The sequence below is a fragment of the Pleurodeles waltl genome, chromosome 10, assembly GCF_031143425.1.
Source record: "Pleurodeles waltl isolate 20211129_DDA chromosome 10, aPleWal1.hap1.20221129, whole genome shotgun sequence".
Taxonomy (NCBI): domain Eukaryota; kingdom Metazoa; phylum Chordata; class Amphibia; order Caudata; family Salamandridae; genus Pleurodeles; species Pleurodeles waltl.
In genome coordinates, this window is record NC_090449.1 from 80,221,274 (window position 1) to 80,246,885 (window position 25,612).

At 44.9% G+C, this 25,612-nt stretch overlaps 1 protein-coding gene across 1 annotated transcript in view; it reads right to left on the reverse strand.

Annotated features, from left to right (window-relative positions):
• The window catches only part of LOC138262378 (uncharacterized), a 269,900-nt gene that overhangs the window by 18,162 nt on the left and 226,126 nt on the right, over positions 1 to 25,612 (reverse strand). The window contains exons 35-37 of the mRNA XM_069212276.1: positions 16,862 to 16,998; positions 14,348 to 14,442; positions 4,341 to 4,530 (exon numbers count right to left, since the gene is read on the reverse strand). Of these exons, the coding sequence (XP_069068377.1) occupies positions 4,341 to 4,530; positions 14,348 to 14,442; positions 16,862 to 16,998 (422 nt within the window). The remainder of the gene's footprint in view (positions 1 to 4,340; positions 4,531 to 14,347; positions 14,443 to 16,861; positions 16,999 to 25,612) is intronic.

The following is a 25,612-nucleotide window of genomic DNA, read 5'->3' on the forward strand; positions in this document are numbered from 1 at the left end:
TAGCAGCCCTAACAAAAGTGCCGGTAGACAGACCCCTATTTCCTGATTGAGTCTATTCTTTTGCTGTTCCTTTCCGGAAGTGCTCACGCTGTGGATCCGAACTCAATTGGTCTGTGGCCCGTTAATTTTACATTTTGCAATCACAAACTACTGTTCAGAGTCTGCTTTTGAAAAATGTAAAACTTTGTAAAAGTTTGACAGAGGTCTGCCATGTGTGGTGGATTCATCCATCAAGCTTTAACGTCTGCTATTACAACGAGCCATTCAGAAGCTTCAGTAGATCTATGTCCCTACCACGTGTACGGTGCATTGTCACGGCCTGTACCATCACACACCCTGAACAGGGTACTCCGGGCGCAGAGCAGATCGGTGCACCCTATTACAATAAGTGAGCTGTTCCCAGTGCAGGCACTAACCCATGCCCACACTGAGGCCGGCGCATTAGAGAAAGGCTCTTTGAAGCCTCCCTCCTGCCTTTCTCCCAGGTGGAAGACCCGGCCTCTCTTTCAAGGAAAGAGTAGTGACCCCCACCAAAATATTGATGCACTATATGTGACTGCACTTGCTTGCAGGGGGTGTCTGTGGTTTCCCCCATGAGATCTCTTACTCAGCAAAAGGGGAGCCCTCGAGGCACCCCGATAGGATATCACCACCTGGCAGGTTTCTTACCTCTGTGCCCACGTCCGTAACATGCATGGCTGTAAAGACAACAGTTTCTTCATTTGTGTGAACGAACATACAAACTACATTCTTCTGTACATGTTTCCTTACCGCAACACTGAGCAGAACACATGACAAGAAACAACTAACAGCTTGCACATGGGGCAGGTTTACTAGCACCATTACCACTGTTTTTGGGTGTTGCCAGCAACAGGGATGATCAATTGATTCTTCAATAAAAAAAAAAATGGGACACGTTTTAAGTATGGCCATTCAACCGTATAAATGAAGAGCAATTGACATATTTAATTTAATTTTGTTCAAAGTTAACTAGCACCGGTTCACGCACGCGCAAGCCTGCGTACGGACATTTGAAGCATGCAACCAGCGCCATGTTGCACTTCGTTTTGCCAGGATTGGCTGAACCATAAAGGGGGCATTACGTCACGTACATCACGTTGACATTACATGGCCATGCTTTCCAAGGATTTTTTACTGACTGAAAATACAGGCAGCTGATCAACTGCACAGTCCAAAAAGCAAGCTTTCCATCAGTGGTGCATCAAATAATATTTAATAGTGAGCAGTTGCAGTGCAACGCTGGTCATACTTGGAATGTAACATCACAAGAACTGTGTTCTTAGTGCATTGCAGATTAAACCGTTTGAATGTCACATTACATTGACTTTACACCTACGGAATGACAACCAACTCAACAAGCAAGTTATCAACTTGGCTGCTGGGCCTTTCCCCCCTAGAATGCTACGTTCTTTTTTTGCTACTTGAAACACTTCACGCGTATACCTCCATAACCTTTTTCCATGTAAGGTATCCATGCCAAATTAGCACCCATTTTCCCCAGCATCCTGGGGATTCTAAAGTTACCCAGAGTTTGTGGTGGATTCCCTGAAGGAGACATAGAAAATAGCCAAAATATAGCAAATTTTTGTTTTTTAGGGAAAATGCTCTGCAAAAAGTTTATTTTTTCCCTAAAAATTGCATCAACAAATGCTTTGCTGTGCTAAAGTCACCATCTTCCCAGTTTTTAAATGTTCACGGACACTAGGGCACCGATCGTAATGTGGCTGGAAAAGATAAGTGCAAATCGCACTCTTGTGTTAGCAAGGGGTACACATATCAGCAAATATACTAATTGCACCTGATTCTAAGTTTGACATAATAGAATGTCTTGGAGTAACATGCTAACAGAGCACATTATTCCCCATTCTAAAGTGCAAAAAGTACACGTATATGCTATGTGATCTAGTGATTTTCAAGGACTAGCAGTTAAAGAAGTTTGTCTATGTTGGACATTCTTCTGGAATATTTAGGATAGGTTTATCTGAATCCAGGCCACTTTAAACTGGTTGTAGGTGGTCTCCTTATGTAGTCCATCCTCTTGCTTCAGACTGCTTACTATGATGTGTGCTCTGATTTGCAACCTCCCCCACTACTGTAAATTGTTGGTGACAGATGTTCCACACAGAGGGCGGGAAGATCAGTTAAAACCTTTGTTAGACAGGGCTTCTGGTGTATAAGACTTGATATATCATATCAATATGTTTGACTAAAGTGTGACAAAAGCTTGACAATGAGCCACAGAGCTTTTTCTACTATATTGTTTTATAACAGACCGTCATTGGCCTTTATTGAGCCCTACATAATTTTCTTATTACAGGTGTTTCCTGATGTCAGAAAGCATCTCTAGTAAGAAAATAACATCACTACTAGCTTTAGTACAGGCTACCAGAGATGCTCTAGCACAGTGATACTCAAAGTACAGCCTGGGGGCCGCATGCAGCCCTCCTGACCTTTTCCTGTGGCCTCCTGGTCAACAGCAGCACTTGGCTGTGTTTACTCATCTCAGCACTAACATAAAAAATATGTTAAATAAACGTCCAAGCATTTATTTAAAGATTAATTGCAGTTAAAGAAGTGGAGTAATTAGAGCGTCCTGCACTGCAGCATATCTTTAGGAACACCCAATTTATAAATATATCTTGCAGCAAACGTGTAAAATATGAATGTGTCTTAAAAATTCAAAAACTAAGGGGGTCATTCCGACCCTGGCGGTCCAAGACCGGCAGGGCCGGGGGCAACGGAAGCACCGCCAACAGGCTGGCGGTGCTTCAATGCCCATTCTGACCAGAAAAGGGAATCCGGCGGTTTCCCGCCAGATTCCCCCTGCCTGGGCAGAACCTCCATGGCGGCGCTGCAGCGCCGCCATGGAGATTCCGACCCCCTTCCCGCCATCCTGTTCCTGGCGGTTTTTACCGCCAGGAACAGGATGGCGGGAACGGGTGTGGGCATGGGCAGTGCAGGGGCCCCCTAACAGGGCCCCAGCATGATTTTCACTGTTTGCTTAGCAGACAGTGAAAATCGCGACGGGTGCAACTGCACCCGTCGCACCCCTGCAACACCGCCGGCTCCATTTGGAGCCGGCTTCTGTGTTGCAGGGTCTTTCCCGCTGAGCCGGCGGGCGCTCCCTTGGCGGGCGCCCGCCGGCCCAGCGGGAAAGTCAGAATGGCCTCCGCAGTCTTCTGACCGCGGAGCGGCCATTTGGCGGTTCCCGCCAGGCGGGCGGCTACCGCTGCCCGCCAGGGTCAGAATGACCCTCTATATTCCATGCAGAAGTGTTTCACCTTAGGAAATCAGACTGTCAGTGCATTAAAAAGCTTTTTTTGTTTAAGTGATCGTTTTCAGACTTTAATGTACAAATATTCATGCTTCCCTCCAACCCTGACAATATTGCCAATAGTGAACTAAAAAGAAAGTCATTTGTTATTTACACCTTTTGTGTGGCCGGTGTAGCTATTATACATGAACATCTACATTATTAAACCAAACACAGTAGACTTTTTGTACAGCACCCATTCTGAAGTCATGTATTTCAAGGTCCTCTTAGATGTGATGAAGGAGGGAAAGTCAAATAGAACAACTGCCTAGGATCACACAAATTGGTCAAGCATGAAAGCCTGCTGTAATCCAGGGTTTTCGGATTCCACCTAGTGCAATTCAATTCAGACATTTGATGTACATGCTTAGCTTTCACTAAACCCACCTTCATCCACCCCGCACCCACCTGCTCACATCAGTGCGGCCCTCAGTCTTACCGCTGACCAAACGTTTCGGCCCCTGGGAAAGTGTTTGTGAGTACCCATGCTCTAGCAGCAGAAAGTCCACTTTTGGACCACACATTGTAAATAGTAAACCATATATTTCACTAAAATGGTTTGATGAAATATACATTTGCATTTGCCCAATAATTAAATTGAATAAAATACACACAACTGGGAAATTTTAGGCTACAGCAAGTCAACTTATAGTTCTATTGTCTCATAAAAACACTCTGGAGCGCTCAAGCTGCCAGGTCCATGCTTCAGTAGCAAATCCAATCCAGGTTTCTGCTTTTCATGCCGGGATTTGTATCTCTAATTTGTATGACCACATAATCAAGACTAGAAATCCCAAAATGAAAAGCAAAAACCATGATATGGCTGAGTTACTCACACATGAAACTGGGAAACTTGAGTCCTCTGGCCACCAGGCCTCGTGCCTCAATATGGTCGTGGAACTCTTTAGTGACTTGCAACATGCTAGTGATCATCAGTAGTGGGTACATCGCATATACAATTTGTGATTGATTTTGGTCGTCATAAATAATTTGTAAATTTACTCACGTGGATAAATAACTATGAAACCATCAGGCGGTTGACCGCTGTTTCCTACAACAAGATTGAGTCCGATAGAATTCACTTCAGTCTGACTGTGTGCATAGGCCCAAGACTGAACCACCGAGTTGTCTTTTATCAAATTAAGGTCATCCAAATTATCCCCGAGCAGATCGATTAACGTCTGAGGACTCAGTGTCTGAAATAAAGATTTTCAAACAAATGCATTGATAGGTTGAAATATACAGAGACATTTACTTTGGATTTTATCACGGAGTAGATTCACCCACAGACTTTTTTTGCGTGCTATCTCATTGTAAAGTAGGAAGCTTTAATTTCAAATTTGTTTTTTAAATAGATTAAAACATGTTATGCCTCATCTCTGTGTATTACTGATTAGCATAAAACCTTTAATATTATCACTTCAAAAAAGCTATAATGTTTGTCCTTCTAAAATTATGATGCCCTTCAATGTATTTATTTCGTGTTTTGAAAAATGCATCTTAAAGTTTAGAGCCACTTCAGAATGAGGATGAGAGGAAGAGGGATAGTCAGTCTTGACAATAACAGGGATCAGCGGTGCTCCAGGGCGGTGCTATCTCTCCATATCACTGCTGCGACACCTTTGTGGTTTACGTCCGACCAGTATGGTGATGCACGAGCCATGGTGAGTGCAGGTGGGTAGACTATTCTTATTACTCTGGTTAGCCAAATGTGGTTGCATATTTGAATAAGAAGTCCAGGAGAGTCTAAAGAAAATCAGATGACATAGAATGTTCCCAGTGGTATTGTATGCAGAAAAAAGAGGTGCATGCTTAGATCTCATTAGCAATCCGCATGGACTTCATAATCCTTAAATGTAGAGGGAGCTTCTTTCAGAGCCAAGATCCCATGCATACTGTTTGTCATCATCTTGCTTTCAGCTTCCTTACCTGAGTCCTGGAAAGATCGGATTTCACATCTGATCTTCAAAAAAGGAAATCCCAGCGATCAAAAAGATTATGGATTCACCCACCGCCCTCACAGGCAGCAATTGTAAACTTTTTACTATTTTAAAATTGACATATTGAATATTGGGTGTCAAAGTATAAGTTATGACCATTCTACCAAACAAGATACATACTCTAAACTTAATAAGCCAATAAACCTGAGTACTCCATGGACAGAACTCTTTTCTTGCTTCTTGGACCTCTCAGACAGAAAGAACGGAAATATCCTTGGGAAGAAACATACACCATGGAGAGTTCCAAATGACTGCTTACGAAAAATTCAAGCTCTATATATCGATAGCTGGATCCTTATTCAAGTAAGGTGAAAGACAGGGGTAAATAGACAAAATGTATACCACTCATGGCTTGAAACAGGGTTGTGTTTTAATTACTAAGGTTAGCCAATGAGGGAAGGCAGCAAGCAGTCCCAACCCCCCTGGCACCACTGAGACTTCTCTTCCAGAGAGCTGCAGCAGGTAAGTGTTGTTTGTTATTGACTGTTTGGTGCGTACTGTGTACATTAAATGATCATCCCTTAATTCCTTTGATGATTGCTACAGATATGACTGGTTGGGTGGCAAGAAGGTTCCAACTGCCTAATGATTGATGCGTGTGGAAGATCTTGGATAGGTATGTATGGGGACAGCCACGCAAAACTTTGTTGCATACAGTTAAACAACTTTAAGTTCATATGCCATCATAAAGGCACTGTCTGTAATAGCTTATTTTCAGATAACTGCCCCGTTCAGTGGTTCTCAACTTTCTCCCAAGGAAGTCAGGTCTCCACATCCCCACTCACATATAAGCCTCATAGCACATCATTTGGTAAGTGGATTTGGATCATAATTAGCAGTGATTTATAGATCCTAAATACCTTCTGGATTTCAAAGTGACAGTTATTAGCCTAACTTCCAGTTGACTAAATTCAGGGAGCACTTCTAACACCACAAGGTAAGTATCAATGGCATGTCTCAGTTATAGGTATCTGCAGAATTGCGAGGTTTAAAGTTGGTACTCAGTTTGTAATTTACCAAAAGACATAATTATCGCTTAAGAACTTTTGTGCCTTAATCTAGAAGTTGGGCATCTTTCTGATCGTTTCTGGCAGTAGTTTGTTCCCCTCATGCAGTGGAATGCAAATCTGGTGCAGACACAGTTAGTAGCCCCAGCTGAGACGATTCATCAACCTGTGGGTGTTCTGTTGAGATAAAGTTTGGGGGTGCACATTTTTGGGGGTTCCCCAGGCCCACAGAACCAGGCCCTGCAGGTTTGCCAACCACATCCCTATTGGATTTGCTGGAAGTTTTTCAGATGGTGTGACTGAGAAAAACCTGTCTAACTTGCCCTGATGGGGCATTTTACTCGGATTTTGGCCCGCTGTTCCTCGCTGAATGTGGTAAATCGGGATCTGGTATTTTCCACCTCTGAGTTTGTGTGCTGTGCCCTCTGCTTGAGTCATGTTTACTTACTGGTACATGTTAAGGGCCACCCAATACAAAAGTCTAGGTTGGGCTTGGCATTTCCCCAATACTCAAAGCAGTGTAGCACAAATACTCATAGCAAAAGAGCAGACCATTATCAAAGCCAGGGCACATCCATATAACCCTTACTCTTGCTATAGCTATGGATCAATCAGATAGCATGATGAGATCTTTGACGATAATCATTGGTTCAAAAATTAATGAGATAATAATGTGTCCTTTGTATGTGACTTCAATGTTGTCCAATAGAAACTCCATATAATTATCAGAGCCAATAGCATTTCAAGATCACTGCATTCTTTCATAATTTAAAGGGCCTCTTCAGTTCAGCCTTCAGACACCAGCCTTCTTCCAATAATGGCTCTCTGCCAAACCCTATGCCAAACCAGGCTGAAGCAAACACACATTCTCGACTTCCTGGTGGCTTCTAAACACATTGCACCTAACTGCCTCCTCACAGTGCGGATCGTGGCTGGTGGGAGATCTGCACAGAGTAGCTTAATCACCACATATCTTATGTGTACCCTCGATGGCCGCTTGTACTGAAATCAAGCAGTCATTGCCACATTGTCCCGTGTTTCCTCACAACTCTCACAACACTCTCTGCAGCCTTGGCCCTCTGGCACTCAGCAGCCCGGCACCGGTGTTCCTCCCGTGCAATATTCTTCAATAGACTGCCTCAAAGCACATACCTGGTGAGACAGGTAGAAGTGTCTCAGTTCAGCCTTCACTCTAGAGTCTCCTAGTTGGTCGCTCCATCTCAAGGATGTGAGCACACTCTCCACAGACAAGACAGTACCACAGTGAGACTTTTATGGGGTCGGTATTCAGAAGCTCTCTATTCTGCATCCTCCATTTTAGATGTTAAGCAACTCTAAATTGCATGTAGTTGTCTGGTTTGTTGCTGTTTCTTGAATACAAAAAGCAAGTTATGGAATGCACTAGGCCAGTGGTTTTCAACCTTTTGACTTCTGGTGCCTGCCTCTTTATCATTACTGGATCCTCGGGGACCCCCACAGAATCTTTATTGAAATCCGGGGACCCTCCACTGAGTCAGTACTAAAAGCAGGGGACCTAATCAGTTAATCCTATTTAATTTTCTAAGCAGTCGCGGACCCCCTGAGGAGGCTTTGCGGACCCCCTGGGTCTTCGGACCACAGTTTGGGAACCAGTGCGCTAGGCGCATGGTCCAGTGCCATGTGCAGTGTACAACCTGAAGATATGCTCCTTCAAGTATTCTGTGAGCCAACAAAGATGGGAGCTGGATGAAGGAAGAGGTCATGGATGTTAGATGTATGTTTTATTCTTGTTACATCAGGAAATGTTCATTGCACTTTTCTCTGGGTCAGTGTGATCTTTTCTTGATAAGAGAGATTTTTGGAGAGAGCCTCGCCACCATCATTTGTACCCCAGGTACCCAACCGATTGTCTCCTGCTTCTTCCGGCCCTGCATGAACAGTTGCTGCTACACAGCAGTAACCGGTTATGAGCCATCCACCTGAAAAGTCCTACAGTTCTCTTCGCTGAAGAAAACAGCTCACAACTGCACACTAGGATGAAGCCAGAACTTGTCATTTGATTTCCATGTGATCAGCCATTTGTGTCTGGAACATGCGGAGGCAGTACCATCATCAGACATGACATTTTCTGAACCCTTAGTGTAGTTTTAGTGTACCATTTCATAACTTTCTAACATTAGGAGTAAGGCTCTGCCGCATTCAAGGCTTACCTGGGGCCGATATTCACTCTGAGCATGAGAACTATGTGCACTTTAAGTGAGTGGACAGGGAGATGAATACAGGAAAGCAATGGCACTGTCAATTTTGTGGCTTTGACAGCAACATGCTATGATGTCTCTAGACAAATCTAAAAACCTGGACTGGAAGTGCTATTAACACATGGGTCTGTGAAACCTGAGTGCAAGGTGGAGGGTACAAAATTCCAAGTTAGGGATAGTTACTGATAATGACCCTGTTACTTACCAGTAATACTCATTCTCCGTCTTGGGATTCTCTCTGATAGCCATAAATAATCACAACATCCCCACGCATGTGCAGGATCTGTGGCATACCATTCAGAAACATTTTTTGTGAAAATCATGCCTATAAGGCAACATTTTCCACCAACCTTTGTTTTTTGTTTTTTAAATAATGTCGCACTGTTAAGCCAAATTATACGTTTGGCTGAAAAGACTACTTAACTACCAATTTTTAAAACCCAAACCTTGGGAAAGTGTTGTCCCTGTTAGGCTGAGCGCACAAGCTCTAATTTATGACACAGCACCTTCAAGAATTCCAGAACCAAGAAGCTTTTTTCATAACGGAGGGCAAGGTCTGAGGAGCAGTTTCTTGTCTGACTGTCTAAAGAAGGATCCCCAAACTGCTGCCTTTTTAAGGCTCTTTTTTTGTCTGAAAACCTACAATTGTATGGATTTTTAAGCTCTACTTGAAGTAATGTGACGTTTTATTTTCATGGATTTTGTGTGGAAAATTGCCCTTTTCCTTGCTTTCTCAAGAGGTGTTACTTTTCTGATCTTTTACCTGAGAGTCATGCCAGATCTCTTTGACAGATTTCCTTTGTGTAGAGGTAAGAAGTCCTAGAAATACATACACGATGTCTGTGTTTGCCTGCCAGATTCTCACTCCATCACGAAGTGTAAGATCTGCTTAGGGATGCCTTGCAGTCTCGTCAGGAATTGGTAGGGAGTTCTCCTCTGTGTGAAACAAGGAGAAATTGACCGCTCTTCCTTGCCTCTGCCCCTGGAGTGACCAGGTGTGATACCCCCTACGTATCCTTAAGGTATCCCTCGTCTTGCTACTGCCCTCACCCTCAGTTGATGTCAATTCATACAATGTCAAGGCCCACTCGACATCAAGAAGTGATTGTTGAGACATTCAACATTGAGAATTTTAGGAAGTCTCCCTGTCAGTGCCTGGTGGGTCCTCCTCTTTGAGATCTGTCACTCCATCTGGAGCACCAGATGTTCCTGTTACTCTTTTGGTGCCAAGGGGTCAGACGCTGAATTCCAGCAAGAAGATCAGAAGCTTGAGGCACATCATTAATGTTCCACTGTATCCACCGCAATAGCGTCTGCTGAGGATATTATTCCTGCTACGTCGTTGGAGGCTGGCTCTATGACAGCAAGGACTCCAGTACCTCCACCACAATCCCTTGAATGGGATAATGTACCTTGCTCGGCCCCCTTCTGCTCTACTGCAGTGTCATAAGGAGAAAACCACTGGCCACCTATCCAAGTAAAAAATAGGAAAGATGACCATCTCAGGACGCTCAAGGGACAAAAGCTCAGATAGATCTTACAGGCACCTAACCATCAGCCATCTGAAATGGCCTTCATCTTCTTCAAGCACTGATTACAGTGATCTCTTTGTCAAGTCTCCAGACTCTCTATAACCCAGAATCTCCCTGTGGATGATGTAGTTGCCTTTTGGAGGTGATGAACAGAGCAGCTCAGAAGTTTAACCTAGAAGCAACTACTTCTGTGTATGAAACATCGATTATTTTTGGGTCTTCACTTCTAAAACCTCAAGTGAGGCCTATGGTGGCAGGTCTTATTGAACTGGACATGCATAGATTCCTTAGGCCATCTTCCATTAAACGTTTTGACCACCAGCAAGTGAAGAAATGCAGAGCTCTGGAATCACATCATTTTCCTGAGAGAAACTCCAGCTCTTTATACTTTGGCAGTACCTGCAGAGAAAGAGTGCTACAATGCTTTTTGCTCCACCTCCTCTGGTGGTCCAGAGAAGGAAGTCAAGAGAATGGATTCCTTTGGGAAAAAGTGTGCTCCACCTTCCCCACAGCACAAAGCAATTCTAGTTCCACCTCTCCATCGCCACAACATGGAGCTATGTACTTCTCTGAGATGTCTTTAGACAGAAGTCCTGCAGACGACAGAGAAGAATTTGTAAGCTCCCTTGAGGAAGGGATGATTACTTCTGATCAAACCATCATTGCAACCAAGACTCTGTGGATCTGGCAACAAGAGACATTTGCCATGGAGTAATGATCATGCCTGGCTCTAGCACACTACTCTGTCTCCTCAGCAGATTTTAGATATGACTTTCTCCAGATATTCCCTCTTTGGCTCACACACGAATGATGAGATTCAAAGGACGAGAACAGAGGCAGATACTTGTTGATCAATGTGCTTAGACAAGAAGAATGAGTTCCCGAAGGTCCAGTCAAAGGGTTATTGGAAAGGTCTAGCCGCTTTCCCAAAGTCTGTTTTGGAAAAGGCAGCAACTCCAGCAGTAAGGACAACAGCCTCAAAAGCCGTTTTCAGAAGACATAGCAAATGAATAGGGTAATTATCAACCTTCAGAGATTGCCAGTAAACTTCTCCAGAGAAGCAATGACTACCTCACTCTGCCAGCATTGATTAGCACTTCGGAGGGAGGGAATATTTCCAGCCATTTTCCCTCATGGCAGAAAAAAGCGATGGCCGAGAGCCGAGTATTGTAAAATCTAGTTACAAAATCAATGTACTTCTTTTTTTTCTTGTTCTCAATGGAAGAATGCATATGCATTCACTGAAAGAATGCCTAGAAGTCTTGCAGTGTCAGAAGATGGGAGACAGGGATCAGACAATCCATCTGGACATTTCAATCCTTCAATCACTAGAGTGGTGGTGTAACAGAGAAAATATGCTGAAAGGAGTTTCATTTCAGACACCTCAAAACCGCAGCCCAGTTGCCCTAGATGGATCTCTAGAGAGCAGAGGAGCTCACATGGGAGGCCTTTCAACTCATGGCAAATGGTCTCCAGTGGAGAAACTGTACCACATCAACATGCTGGAGTTGAGTTTTTCATATAGCTCTGAAGTTGTTTCCTCCGTATCACCAAAAGAGTGCTCATCCTAATGGACAACACTATCATAATGGACTTGCCAGCGTTGTGCAAATTTAGAGTGTTATCATGGGAAGCACAACAGGTGTGGCACTAGGCCTTACAGAGAAACATGTTTGTGACAACAATAAATCTTCCAGCCAGCATACATCTGCTGGAAGAGCACAAGTGGGTATTAGACAACATTGTGCTTCAAAAACATACCCTGTGACTGTGGTACTCCAGAAGTAGATGTTTACCACAAGATAAAACACAAAATATTATATACCCAGATCCTGTGGCAATGCCCTCTTGATGGACTGGTCAAAGGCATTTGTCCATCGTTTTCCACTGATGCCATTGCTCTCCAAAGTCATTATCAAGAGGATGCAATGCAACATAAAAATAATACTCCTAGCACTTCACTGCCCTGGGCAGGGTTGTTATTCAGACCTTCTATTCCTATCACTTCATCCTCACAAGAGGCTTCCAAGCAAACTAAACCTATGTTCGAGGATGTCAGGCAGAGTTTACCACCTCTGCCTTCAATTGCTCAACTTGACAGCCTGGCTCCTCGGTACTTATAATCTTCCTGATGACTGTATGAAGGTCTTGTAAGAAGCAAACCATCTACTTGCTGCTCATAAACCATCATGTGGAAGAGTTCCCGTATTTGGTGTCTCCAGAAGCAAGAGGACCAGAGTACTTGCCAAGAAAAGATGATGCTACCTTACCCACTTTTCTGTCTAAATCCAGCCTACAGTTTGTTCCATAAAGGTAAATCTGACTGGATCGCTACAGATAGCAAAAGTCCTACCTAGGCTTTATTTTTCACTATCCCGGTGATGTAGGATTTTCTAGAAGGGCTGAGGACCCTTGGAAATCCAATATTGTGCTTTTCAAACTGATACCCTCTGTTGAACCAATGAACATATCAGGATCTCAAACCAATTTCATAGAAAGTTGCTTTCCTTATTGCTATAGCATTAGTCAGAAGGTTGATTGAACATCAAGCTCTTATTTCAGAGGAGCCATATCTAGACCTTCACCAAAGCAGGTTTCCTTAGGACTCACTCTTCCTTTTTACTTAAAGTAATTTCTGATTTTCATATTAATCATACAACCTCTCTTCCCATGTTATTTCCACACCATTCCACTTGAGCAGAAAGGGCACTTCATACACTGGATGTAAAGAGAGCTCTGAAACATTCTTAGGGAATTCTAAATCTATGTAGCAATCTATACAATTCTTCATAAACTGTGGATCATCTCACCCAGGGTTGTCTTCTCAGCAAAGCCATAGCTAGATGTATAATTTCTTGCATCATTTCTTGTTATCAAAAAACAAATAAGCCCCTTCTGGCTATGCTTAAGGCTCATTCTACACATGGGAAAGCAGCAATCATTGCTCTCATACAGAATTTTCATGTTGTAAATCTGTGACCTGGAGGTCAGTTCACATCTTCGCTAAATATTACTGTTTAGACTCGGACTCCAGAACTGATGGTCAGTCAAACCACTTTGTACAGGTTTATTTACTCATTAATTGTTTTTGCCTCTTTGCAACTGTCCTTCAAACCCAACTCCAAGGTTAGGTGTCTTTTAGTTTACAATTCTATTCAATTTGTTTATGAATATCAGAGAGAATCACACAACAAAGTTACTTACCTGTAATCCTAATTCTCTATCATGGGTCTTCTTTATGAATCTGTAAACTACTACCCCCACCTTTCTGTTTTCGGAGGACCTTGGTGTAATAACTATGGTTACATTACATATTATCTTGACTCCTTATATAGGAACTGCCCCACAGACACTGCATTCCATGATGGGAAAGCTCTCTGCCTCTGGAATTCTTAAAGGTGAAGTCTCTTAATTTGGGATTTTTGTGTGCAGCCTATTAGAGGATACATTCTCCCTAGCTTTGGATATGTTAAAAAGAGGTAGGTTAATAGTGTTTCAGGGATTATTTGGCTAATGAAGCTTTTCTTAAAGTGCAAAACATGTAGTAAAAGCCGCTGCCTCGTATAGGCATGATTTGCAGTTAAAATATTTTCCTTGACATCATGAATGCATGGAGAGATATTAAAATTATTATTATTAAGTAACTTTTCTTTATTTCGAGACCTGATCTACTTTTTCACAATTGTAAAATTTTCAGAAAATGAATCCCTCACAGACACTGCTTACCCACATAAGCAAAAAAACATGTCTCATTAAATATGGTGTCCTACTTGTCCTCCCCAAGACCCCACCACTGAGGAACACTACAATGAGAAAGCTGGTCTTTCTATTTCCCGTTTTTCTGTTTTCGAGGACAGAGATTGAGCCTTGGGGAGGACAGGGAGGGAGCCAAGGTAGGTGAGTTTTTTTTGTTTTCATTTTGAAAGATAAAATAGGAGTTTGTGGGAGTAATTTTTTGAACATTAGACTGGGGAGCAGAAGTTGGACAAGGTGGTAATGGTTACAGTGTGAGAAAGAGAGAGAGAGAGAGCGATTGAGAGAGAGAGAGAGAGAGAGAGAGAAAGAGCGAGAGAGAGAGAGAGAAATATAGAGAGAGAAATAGAAGGCAGCAGATGATGATAAGTCGACAGCCTGGACTTCGATTTGTCAACATGTCAACCCATGTTTGAGGTTCCACCTTTTGCCTTTGCATGAGATGTGTGAGGATAATATATGACTGTTAAACATCTCAACTTACCTTCACTGCCTCGGGGTTGAGGGAAGCAAAAGTAGATATGTCCATCGCTGGATGGCCTTTAGCAAAGTCGATGAGATCACTAGTCCGGGCTCCACCTGTACAAGGGGACAGAGTTAGAAAGACTTTTGTGTTAAATTATGATTTAATTTCTTGTGTCTTGCTAATAAGCGTGACTTGGCAAAAAAGTGGTTCTACTACAAATAAGTTACGTCACTAATATTCATATTCGGCATGCATTCTGAATTATAAAACCAGCCCAAGAATGAGTGCCTGTACCCAATTATTAGAATCTATTCACCAGTCGCGGTTCACCAGGGCTACAGGGGGTGGGCGGAGTGCGCAGGGGGTGAGGGATTGCGGAATTTTAATAAACTGAGAAAAAAAACAAAAAAAAAAACTTACCTCAATTTACAGTGCAGGCACAGGCTCCCAGCCTTCCCTGCGCCCAATCCTGACTGTGCACTGAGCAGCGTTGGATTGGCAGGGAGCGCCCAGCGCCCGAGCTGGAGAGAGCCTCCTGCGCATGTGTGTTTGCCGGCATGAGGTGGTCGGCCAAACATACATGCGCACTGAGGGGAGTGCTCTGTGCACACCCCTCCGTGGCTGTCATCCCCAATGACCCGCCCCTTTTACTACAAAACAATAATAAACATAGTATATTGTCGTTTTGTAGTTATAGGTTTGCAGCTGCTGCTGCTGGTGGGGGTGGCACTCCTCCGCCATAACGAGGAGCCACCACTGCTAGTCACCAGTTACTGTAGCTGCCTTTCCACCAAGCCGCTCTTTCTCTCCCTTTCTCCCTTCACGCTTTTCATGTATTCTCTTCCTCCTAACTCCTACCTTTCATGAATTAAACTTTCCCTTATGCTGGGATATTTCTTACTCTTAAATGTATTGTAGTAACAGCAAATCGAATAGCATCAGCTAGCCAGTAAGAATTACCTGGATTCAAATTGAGGACCCTTTACCCGGCCATTATTTAAAGGGGGCCATGCAGCCACCTTCCCCAGGCTGATTTCGGCCCGGGGACCCCATCCCCCAGGGCCTGGCCACTTGTACCTGGGTGCCCTGGCGACTCCCAGGGCACCCAGTATGCAATGATGGGGACTGCGGGGAGCCAGAATGCCCTGCGGTCCCAGGCAGTTCCCTACCTCCTGCCTAGGGGACGTGGTGGTCCCTGGGGCTTATAAGAACCCAATGGCAGGGGGTCCGCGCAGCCCCTGGCCATTATTATAATAAAATCCAAGGGGGTGGAGGTCCCCGGGCTTAAAATAACCCTAGAAGGGGGGCCCATGCCCACCCAGGGGACTAAATCATAAAAAGCACGGGAGAACCTTTTCTTTTATGCAAATTTGCTAATTCGGCGTGATTTTCAACACAAACATTTAAAAAAAATGCTTTTTGGCCCTGAGATACCCCAGTACTAGGCCAATGAGAGTACTTCTACCCTGCCCCCTTTTCCTTTTTTTTATCTTTGTGTTTGGTAAGTCGGCTGAGTCCCAAAATGGCTGCCAACACTTCCTGATTGAAGTATTGGCAGCCTATCAGATCTCTGCATGAGATCGGATGGATTCGCAAAGGGTTCGAGCCTTTATGTATAAAAATGTGGTTTTCTTTTAACATCTCAAAAAACACTGAACAGATTAACACCAAATCAAAAAAGGGCTCTTTCTGGACCAAGAGCTACCTTTCTGCCAAATTTGGTGTAGTTCCATCCAAATTCGGTCTGTTGTTATGTTTAAAATCCCTATGGGAATTGCATGGGGGAAAAGAATTTTCAGACCCCGCCCTTGATGGAAAGACAAATCCCAGCTCAGTATGTTTCCTTTAAATAGAGGCACAGTGGTTTGTATGGGTAATACTGCAAGGTGTAAGCTTTGTGTCGGCACAATAACTTGCAAGCTGCTGACATGGAGGCATTAGGAATGAAAATTAAAACTTGGTGAAGTTGAAGCCGCATCTTGAACATATCCTATGATAATGCGCAGGATCAGAAACTGTCCAGCACCTGCTTTTGCTGAAACTGTGATGTCTGCAGCACATACCAGAAAACACAGAGCAGTGGTTGTCTGTTTATATTTCTGAGCTATACATTTTACAATTTATACACTAACTCATATGTACTTAAAGCAGCGTAGTTTCAACAAAACTAGCATGTGGACCATTTCTCGGCCTGCACATGGGCAGTATATGGCCCCTGATCCTTTTGTGTGAGGGGATGTAATTCCAGGAAGCATGCTTTAAAGGCCATCTCCATGTAAACTTAACAACAGAAGTAATGAGTGCAGTGTTTTAAGAGAGGACATTGAGCCTGGAGGCATCTGTATACACAGAAATATTTGTTGCAACAATTATGATACCTAAGCTTTCAGAAAGAAAGAGCTTCGGTTAATCTTCCTGGACACTGTTATTTGGTGGTTGGTAAGGGTGAGGATGAGTTTGGTACATTTAGCCACACTTGGCAACCATATTTTTTAATAAATCATTTGTATGTAAGATTATCGAAATTCATACTTATGGCAGGCTTCACCAGCTGGAAGTAGGCATTCTGCGAATTTTTACTTGCAGTATAGGCAGCTTTCAATTTGCTGAAGAGTAGATTCTTTTGGTTTTGAGAGCAGGAGGAGACACCCAGTGGTGTTGTCGCTGACCTAGAAAAAGAAACGTTTCAGATATAGTTGTTGAAATGTGCTGTAACATGAAAAATGACACACTGTCTAAGGTTAGGTAGCCAGAAAATCCATAGGGCTACACGCCTCAGGTTCAATCTTTCCATGCCAAAAAACCTACCTGTAACCTTAAGATGCTTCAAGAGCAGAGGAGTGTCTACCTAACCCTCAACAAGCCCCAAAAGGTACCAGTCTATACTAGTGCCCTCGAAACCACAGCCCACATTTTAGTGCATGAATGAATGTTTCAATCATTGTTAGTAATCCGATTTTTCTCTCATTTGATTCGCTGTAGCCATTCAGTTGCTCCAGTTTAGCTAACATGTGTTTTGTCAACAGACTTCACCACGGCTAGAAATCATATAATATATATCAAAATTACTGTCTTTTGCTTTGGCCGAAAAGAACCCTTTCATCTGGTGGTTTGCACCAAAATTACATAGGATGTATTACCAATTACAGCACAACAAAAAAACGTGTGTCTGTATGCTCTATAAATACCGCACAGTGGCACAGCCCTACTATCACCCCAATAGTCACTCTTATATGAAATATTGGCCCTCATTACGACTTTGGTGGTCTTCCATGAAGACCGCCAAACCCGCGGGCGTCAGGAGACCGCCAGGGCTGGCAGTCTCCCGCCCACCATATTACGGGTACTGCTTGATTTCTGCCACACTTTGGGTGATATTCTAGCACTGGTCGTGCAGTTCCACCACCAGCCCGCCCCGCCAGTAGGACACGGCCCGCCATATTATCGGCCATAGTACGGCCTGGCGGTGTCCTGCTGGCGGGGCATTGCCGGCGGTGGAAGCGCCCTTTCCCGTTCCCTGTTGGCCGACCTTCTACCTGGAACAGGTAAGATGATCTTTTGACAGCGGAGGGAGTGGGAGGGTGGTGGGTGTTGTGTGTGGGTGTGTGAGTGTGTGGAGTCTGCGTGTGTCCATGAATGTAAGTATGCATGCTTGAATGCGTGTATGAATGTTGTTGTGAATTCATGCAAGGATGCGTGTATGTAAGTGTAGATGAATGGGTGTATGCGTGGTGCGTGTGAGTGTCTGTGTGCATGTATGCGGGGAAGGGGGGTGAAGGGGTGCTGTGGCTGAAGGAGGGTGAGGGGTGGGGGGGGTTTAGTGCTTCCGGGATGGGTGAGGGAGCCCGTTTACTGGTGACATGAAAGAAATTCCCTGTCACCAGTAGCCTTTCCGCCATGGCTTTTGTGGCGGTGCTACCACTGTGGAAACCATGGTGGAAAGCCAGCTCCCAATACCGCCGGTAGTCTTCTGTGGAGCGCCGGGTCGGAGATAATCATCTCCAGCCTGGCGGTTTCCGAACGCCATGGCGATATGAGTGGAGATGTGGCGGGTTGGCAGAGGCCGACCCGCCACACTCATAATGTGCCGGTCTGCACCGCCAGGCTGTTGGTGGAACCGCCACATTTACCATGGTGGTCAAAAGACCGTCAGGGTCAAAATGACCCCCACTGTGTTTATGCAATATATAGTGGGTACATTTCATAGCATAACAACCATAACTCCATCTACAAATATGAATGGACCCTCATAATACCGCACCAATAAAGATTTCCATACCACATGCCTAGTACTAAAGCATCTAATACATTGGAAGCTCACCTCTTCACTTCCAAAATAAATCACCAAATTCACTGACTATCTATTTTAAACCAAAAACGCACATCCAATTGTGTTCAGGTTCTTAGAAAGCAATATTCCCAAATCACCTTAGAACTGTATCCCCAACACCCAATGGTGATTCGTATCAGAAATATGCTTACCAAGTTCACAGTTCATTATATCAAGATCCTGAAATAGAGACTGGGCTACAATCCAGCTCCACTATTACATGGCCTTGAAGCACAGTCAAAACATTTAAGTGCACTGTCAAAACAAGTTGGCCAAAAGAAAGCCACAAGCAAACTTTGCCATTTCAAACGGTCTTCATCTTACCACCTATCTTGATTACCGAGGTCCAGATTTTCCTGGAGGCCATGTCTAAGTGGCGTGAAAGTGGCACCATATTGAATGCCTCCCATATACCCCATCCTTATGTTTCCATCATGTCACAAAGGCCGTCTTGTGCCAACTGGGGGTTAGTTGAAACACTATCCGCCAGGGTAGCCGTGCTACCCTGCGGATAATGTTTCATTTCCCACCAGCCTTTTCCTGGTGGGATATCACGCCAGGAAAAGGCTGGCGGAGGGGGTGCCCCTGCACTGCCCATGCACTTTGCATGGGCAGTGCAGGGGCCTCGGTGCACAGAGGCATTGACGGCGGCTCCATGTGGAGCCACCGTCAATGTCCTGGCTGGGCCTTTCTGTGAGCCGGCGGGCGGAAACAATGTTTCCACCCGCCAGCCCACAGAAATGTTCATAATGTGGCCGGCGAGGTTCCGGGGTCGCTGGTGGTCAGTGTTTTGACAGCCAGCATGAACATGGCGGTTGTTACCACCTATAATTCCTGATTATATGTTGCCAGCCTCTAAATTAAAAATTCATCCTGAGTCAAACCGCTAAAAAGCACAACATCCTAACTGATATCTCTTCTAAGTTACACTTATATCAAGTTGCTAAGCATACCATAGCGCATCTCAACTTGTATCGATAATAAGTTCTACCATAGAGCAATGTACAGCATCTTATAATTCCAGTAGCCTATTCAATCATCAATATCTTTTACCCTGGTAATTCACCTCTAACAATTATCACAAATAAACCCCCCATCTTCACACTTATGATAGTCATTACCACTGATTGCCAATAATAAAGGTTGATACATCACTTACAATTAAAATATATACTTCCATTTTCCTTTTCTATGTACATTGTTATAGCATTTACAGTTAAAAATATGCTTATATTCCATTTTTAGATATTGAAACATCATGGTATCCTGTGTTCACTTACTTATTCCCCCTCTCAGGCAAATGCACTTAACTTTTATATCAGAGTTCACTGGAGAGTATATTTTTCACAAATTCTGAGGCATTTCATGCAGCTGTCAGATGTGTTCTATTCTCCTGAAAAATACTGAAACTCATGATCAATAATCAGGCCCTTTTCCACCGTTCTCAATTTCATAATCTAGTGGGCTCCTAGATGACAGAGACGCAGCTCCCTATTTCCTCCTCTAAGATTTAGAACAGTGGCATAACAAAGGCCCCCACACTCCCTGAGGTGTGGGGGGGCTCGAGCTCCAGAGGGACCCTCATCTGGCCTGAGTGAGTCTAGAGGGGTCCTGCCCATGCTCTTTGCCGGGGTCCCACACCAGTTTCCTTACGTCACTGGTCTAGACATATTTCTTCAATGGCGGGAAACTAAAAATCAACATGCGGGGCCTCTCACCACACATTATAACATGATGGAATAGGATATCTCAGATCCTTAACCTTCACTGTTCTGTGATGTTCCAAAATTCTTTCTTTGAAGGGTCTAATGGTGCCACCTGAACAAATGACGTACTCTGGTTTCCACATGACTCCTTTTGGCCGCTACACATTTTGTAAAAGTCATATAAGCCAAAATCAATTAACAATCACATGCACTTCAAAAACATACTGACAAAGGAACATGAGATGTTCACAACATTCTGACAGGGACAACATCATGCACTGGTGCGTTATACTATGAAAGATGAAAGAGTTTACCTACAGACAGAGAATCTTAGCAGAGTTACAGTCTTGTGTGAATTAACAAGGACTAGAATACAAATAGAATATTCAGCATTGTTTGGTTATTTTTCACTGATGGAGAGAGTAGGTGCTGCACTGTAGATGTAAGAAAACATGCTTGTGCAATACAAATCAACTGAAAAGTCATTGCAGAACTCACAACAGTATGTATTTCTTATCTGATAGAGAGTTCTAGCCACAGATTCCTTACTTTAGGATTATCCCAGGCGTCAGACTAGACCTGGATATTTTTTCGTGAGCAGTACCCCTGCACGCCTTTAGGTGGCATCTTTTGGCTCCTTGTGGCATTGTCAGCATCTTCAGTGCCGGAAGTGACATTCACAGTGCCTATACAGGCGCCACCCAGGTGTGCTGATGTCAGTACCTTCCACATCAGTCAGCATAGATAAGACGAAGAGCTACCCCATGTCTTTTTTTGTCGAACTTTGTTTTTTACTTTTTGTCAACGTCATTTTGTGGTTTTAGCTCCTGGTGTGGCAGGATGTTATCAAGAAAGGTTGGATTCAAGCCCTGCGGCGCCTGTCACCGCTTGATGTTGGTGACGGACCCGCAACTTGTATGCCTCTGGTGTTTCAAGCACGACTACGATCCAAAGGCCTGCACCAATTGACGCACCATTTACCGGAAACCCTTATGGAGCGAGTTGTGCAGAGGGTGACTGAGGTCCTTGACCTTTGGTTGCGCACGGTACCCTAAGTGTTTCCTCAGAACCCCTACTCCTGTTCAAAGTGGCCTCACAGAGGACCTACTTGGGACATGGACCCAAGCCCAGCACAGTGGGTTCTGTGAATAGGAAGATTGCCTGCCACCACCGCCCTGCTCCAAGCGACCCAAACTTCCTTATCCAGCACCCTACACCAGAGAGCTTGGTAGTCCAAGTTTCTACATCTGATGTAAATCCTGGTACATTAAATACCGCACCCCCAGTTAGGCAATCCAGGAGGCTGGGCACCTTAGGAAAGGAGATGTTTTCTTCCATGGGGTCCATGAACACCGCATGACTTTTGGGCCATTATTCCTACGCACTGTGGGAGACGGTTGTGCAGGTGGTGCCACTGGGTTCAGAAGAGGCCAGGGCTGTCCTTTTCCAAGATGTTGGAAAAGGGAGAGATACATTGAAGTTCACAATAGGATGTGGACTGGACATAACTGACTCACTGGGCTTACTGGTTTCATCAAGGATGGCTTTACAACGCCACACCTCGTTCAGGACGACTGGATTTTCTGTGGATGTCCAATCATCTCTGATGGACATGCCCTTTGATGGCTCCCATCTATTTGGAGACAAGGGGCATTTGGCACTAGAGCGCTTTAAGGAAAGTCGAGCTACGCCCAGGTCCTTGGGCCTTTCCATGGCCCCTTGTCACCTGCTATCTTCCTTTCATGGTCACAGCAGCAACTGCCAATTGCACCTTGACCCTCACACACCACACTGCGTTTGCTTCCCAGCCTTTGCATAGCTGAGGGTGCGGTACCCATAGACCTCATGAGTCGGGCAGCCAGCGGTCAGGCCCGTCGGGCCCCCTGGCAGCCTCCAAACCCTCCTAATTTGCCCCTTTACCATCATGAGCCCCCAGTCGCCATCACCTGCCCCACTGGCAGTCCATAACATCGGACAGGTGGGTTTTGCACATCGTCCGAAGGGGCTACCCCATCCCCTTCGTGACTACCCCTTTCCTCATTCCACCCACTTATGACCGGCTGACAGAGGATTACCTATCCCTTCTCCGCCAGGAAGTCACAGCTTTCTTGGCCATGGGAGCCATAGAGAGGGGGCTGACATCAGAATTTGATTGTGGTTGCTATTCCTGCTACTTTTTGGTGCCGAAAAAGGAGGAGGCCTTTGTCCTATACTAGACCTACACCCTCTCAATTTCTTCCTTAAGAAGGAAAAGTTCAAAATGCTCACCCTGGGTTCAGGTCCTGTCTGCCTTGGACCCCGGAGACTGGATGGTAGCTCTGGATACACGCTTTCACATCCCCATCTTGTCTGCCCACAGGCATTACCTGCAGTTCACGATTGGCTGTGAACTGCAGGTAAATGGTTCCGTTCACCATACATCTCTTTGGCCTTGCCAATGCCCCTCGGGTGTTCACCAAGGTGATGCAGTGGTTGAAATTAATCTGCAGAGATCAGGGGTGCCAGTCTTTCCCTACCTCGATGACTTGCTGTTGAAGGAGGGCTCATCCCAGACTGTTGTCTCCCACATCCACACTATTGAAGAACTCCTGCAGTCTCTAGGATTCACTATAAACATTTTGATGTCACACCTGACTCCCTCTCAAATGCTCCCTTTCATTGGAGCTGTTCTGGACAAAGTACACATTCTGGCTTATCCTCCCAAATGGTAAGTCCAGGATATTCTGGCTATGAGAAAGAAGTTTCAGCCTCTGTCCTGGATTTTGGTGAGACTGACTCTGAGGCTGCTGGGACTCAATGCCTTCTGCATCCTGCTGGTGACACATGCCTGCTGGCATATGCGGGTTCTGCAGTGAGACCTGAAGTTCCAGTGGGTGCAGCATCAGGGGAATCTCTCAGACATGGTCAATATCTCAGAAGGAACTGTGAAAGATTTGCAGTGGTGACTAATGAACAGCCATTGAGTCAGTGGCAAACCCCTCTCCCTTCCCTAACCAGATCTCATAGTGGTGACAGAAGTATCGTTTCTGGAGAGGTGAAGAACAGAGGACTCTGACCTCTGGCAGAATCCGGGCTCTATATCAACCTGTTGGAGTGCTATGTGATCCCACTGGCATTGAAAGCCTTTGTACGCTCCATCAATGAAAGGCTAGTGTAGGTGTTCATGGACAACACCACTGCCATGTGGTACTGCAACAAAAAGGGAAGGGTATGGTTATGGATCGTTTGTCAAGAGGCTCTGCATCTCTGGACATGTCTGGAATGTGAGGGCATTTCGCTGGTGGTTCAACACCTGGGGGGCTCGCTGAAAGCCAGGACAGAGAAACTCAGCCACAAATGCCTAGTGGATCACGAATAGCGTCTCCATCTGAAGATGGTGCAAGGTCTCTTTCAGCAGTGGGGAGAGCCTTGGTTAGATCTGTTCGCCACTGCTGAGAATGCTCAATATCAGCAGTTCTGTGTGCTGGAGTTTCCAAGGTGGATCTCACCCGGACACACCTTTCGCCTTGAGTGGAGCTCAGGGCTCCTGTACGCCTTTCTGCTCATACCACTCCTGCCCAGAGTTCTCAAGAAGATCAGGAGCCACTGGGCCAAGTCATTCTTGTGGCCCCAACTGGGCATGGAGAGTATAGTTTCCTGAGCTGTTGAGCATGGGCTGCCCCTTCAGGGGGATATTCTATCACAGCAGAAGGTAAGGGTTCTTCACCCGAACCTGTCAACTGTTCGCGTCCTTGCATGGAGATTGAGCAGTGATAGTTGCCAACTTTCAAGTTTCCTCCCTAAGTCTGTGACATTATCTTGCCAGTGAGGCGTCCCTCCAATAAGACGGTACATGCCTGCTGTTGGCAAAAATTTGTGGCATGGTGTTCAGAAGAGCAAATTGATCCCCTTTCTGCCCCCCTTTTTTCTTTTTCTGCTCCCTCTTGCTCAGCTATGTGCACTCCTAAGGGAAATCTCTCTGCTATCTCTACTTTTTTGCAGTTGCTTGACCAGCCATCCCTCTTCAAATCCCCTGTTGTAAATATGTTCTTTAAAGCTCTTCAGCATATGTTCCCTTCTTTACCCTAAATAATGCCTCAGTGGGACTTGAATCTTGTTTTAACATTTCGCATGTGTGCCCCGTTTGAGCTGCTTCCTAATTGCCCTCTCAGGCTACTTATCATCAAGACAGCCTTCCTCGTGGACGGTCAGTATGCTTCAGACCTTTTCATCTAAACCTCCTCAGCTCTCTATCTTTTCTGACAAACTGGGGCTTCGCAAAAGAGCCTCCTTTCTCCCTAAAGTGGCCACCTCTTCTCACGTAGGCTAATCCATCACTCTGCCTACTTTGTACATGTCTCCACATCCTCAAAAGAAGAGCAGTGACTCCACCGTCTGGACCCAAAAGGCATATTGTCATTCTACCTTGACCGCACCCGAGCGTTCCGGGTGGACAAGCAACTCTTCTTGCGGTAAGTTGGAGTGAAGTAAAGTTGAGGCCTGCAGAAGTGGACCATCTCCAGATGGATAGTGTTCTGTATCAAGATCTGCTATGCTTTAGCCAAGAAGCAGCCCCCTGAGGGATTTTGAGTTCATTCCATCAGAGCTAAGGTTGCGACCACTGCTTTAACATGCCGAGTTCTGGTCCTGGATATCTTGCAGGAAGCAACATGGGCCTCATTGCACATGTTCACAAAGCACTAATTCTGGCACAGTCAGGTCTGTAGGGATGGGCACTTTGACCATGCGGTCCTGCAGGACTTCCTCATTTGAAGTTTGTCCACAGTCCCACCTCTGGTGATGGTATTGCTTGGGAATCTATTCTAAGGTAAGGAATATGCAGCTAGAGGTCTCAATCAGATGATTAAGGTACTTACCTACGGTAACGCCTTATCTGGTACAAACTCTGTCTAGCTACAGATTCTTTACCCATCCACACAACCTCCCTGCTCTGTGAACGGTGCTAGAGAGAGGGCCGTTACCCTTTCAGGGCACTAGTTTTCACATCAGTGGCCAGTATTCTTCATGGCTCTGAGCTCCTGGCATGGAAAGTCACAGAAAGAAACTGACATTAGCGAACCTGGATGATGCCTATACAGGCACCACAAAAGTCACTTTTGGCGTGGATGACAATACATGTGTGAAACAACGCCACCTACTAGCCTGCAGGGGTACTGCTCATGAAATAATTTCCAGGTCCAGGCTGATGGCTTGGGATAATTCTAAGGTAAGGAATCTGTAGCTGGATAGAGTCTCTACCAGATAAGG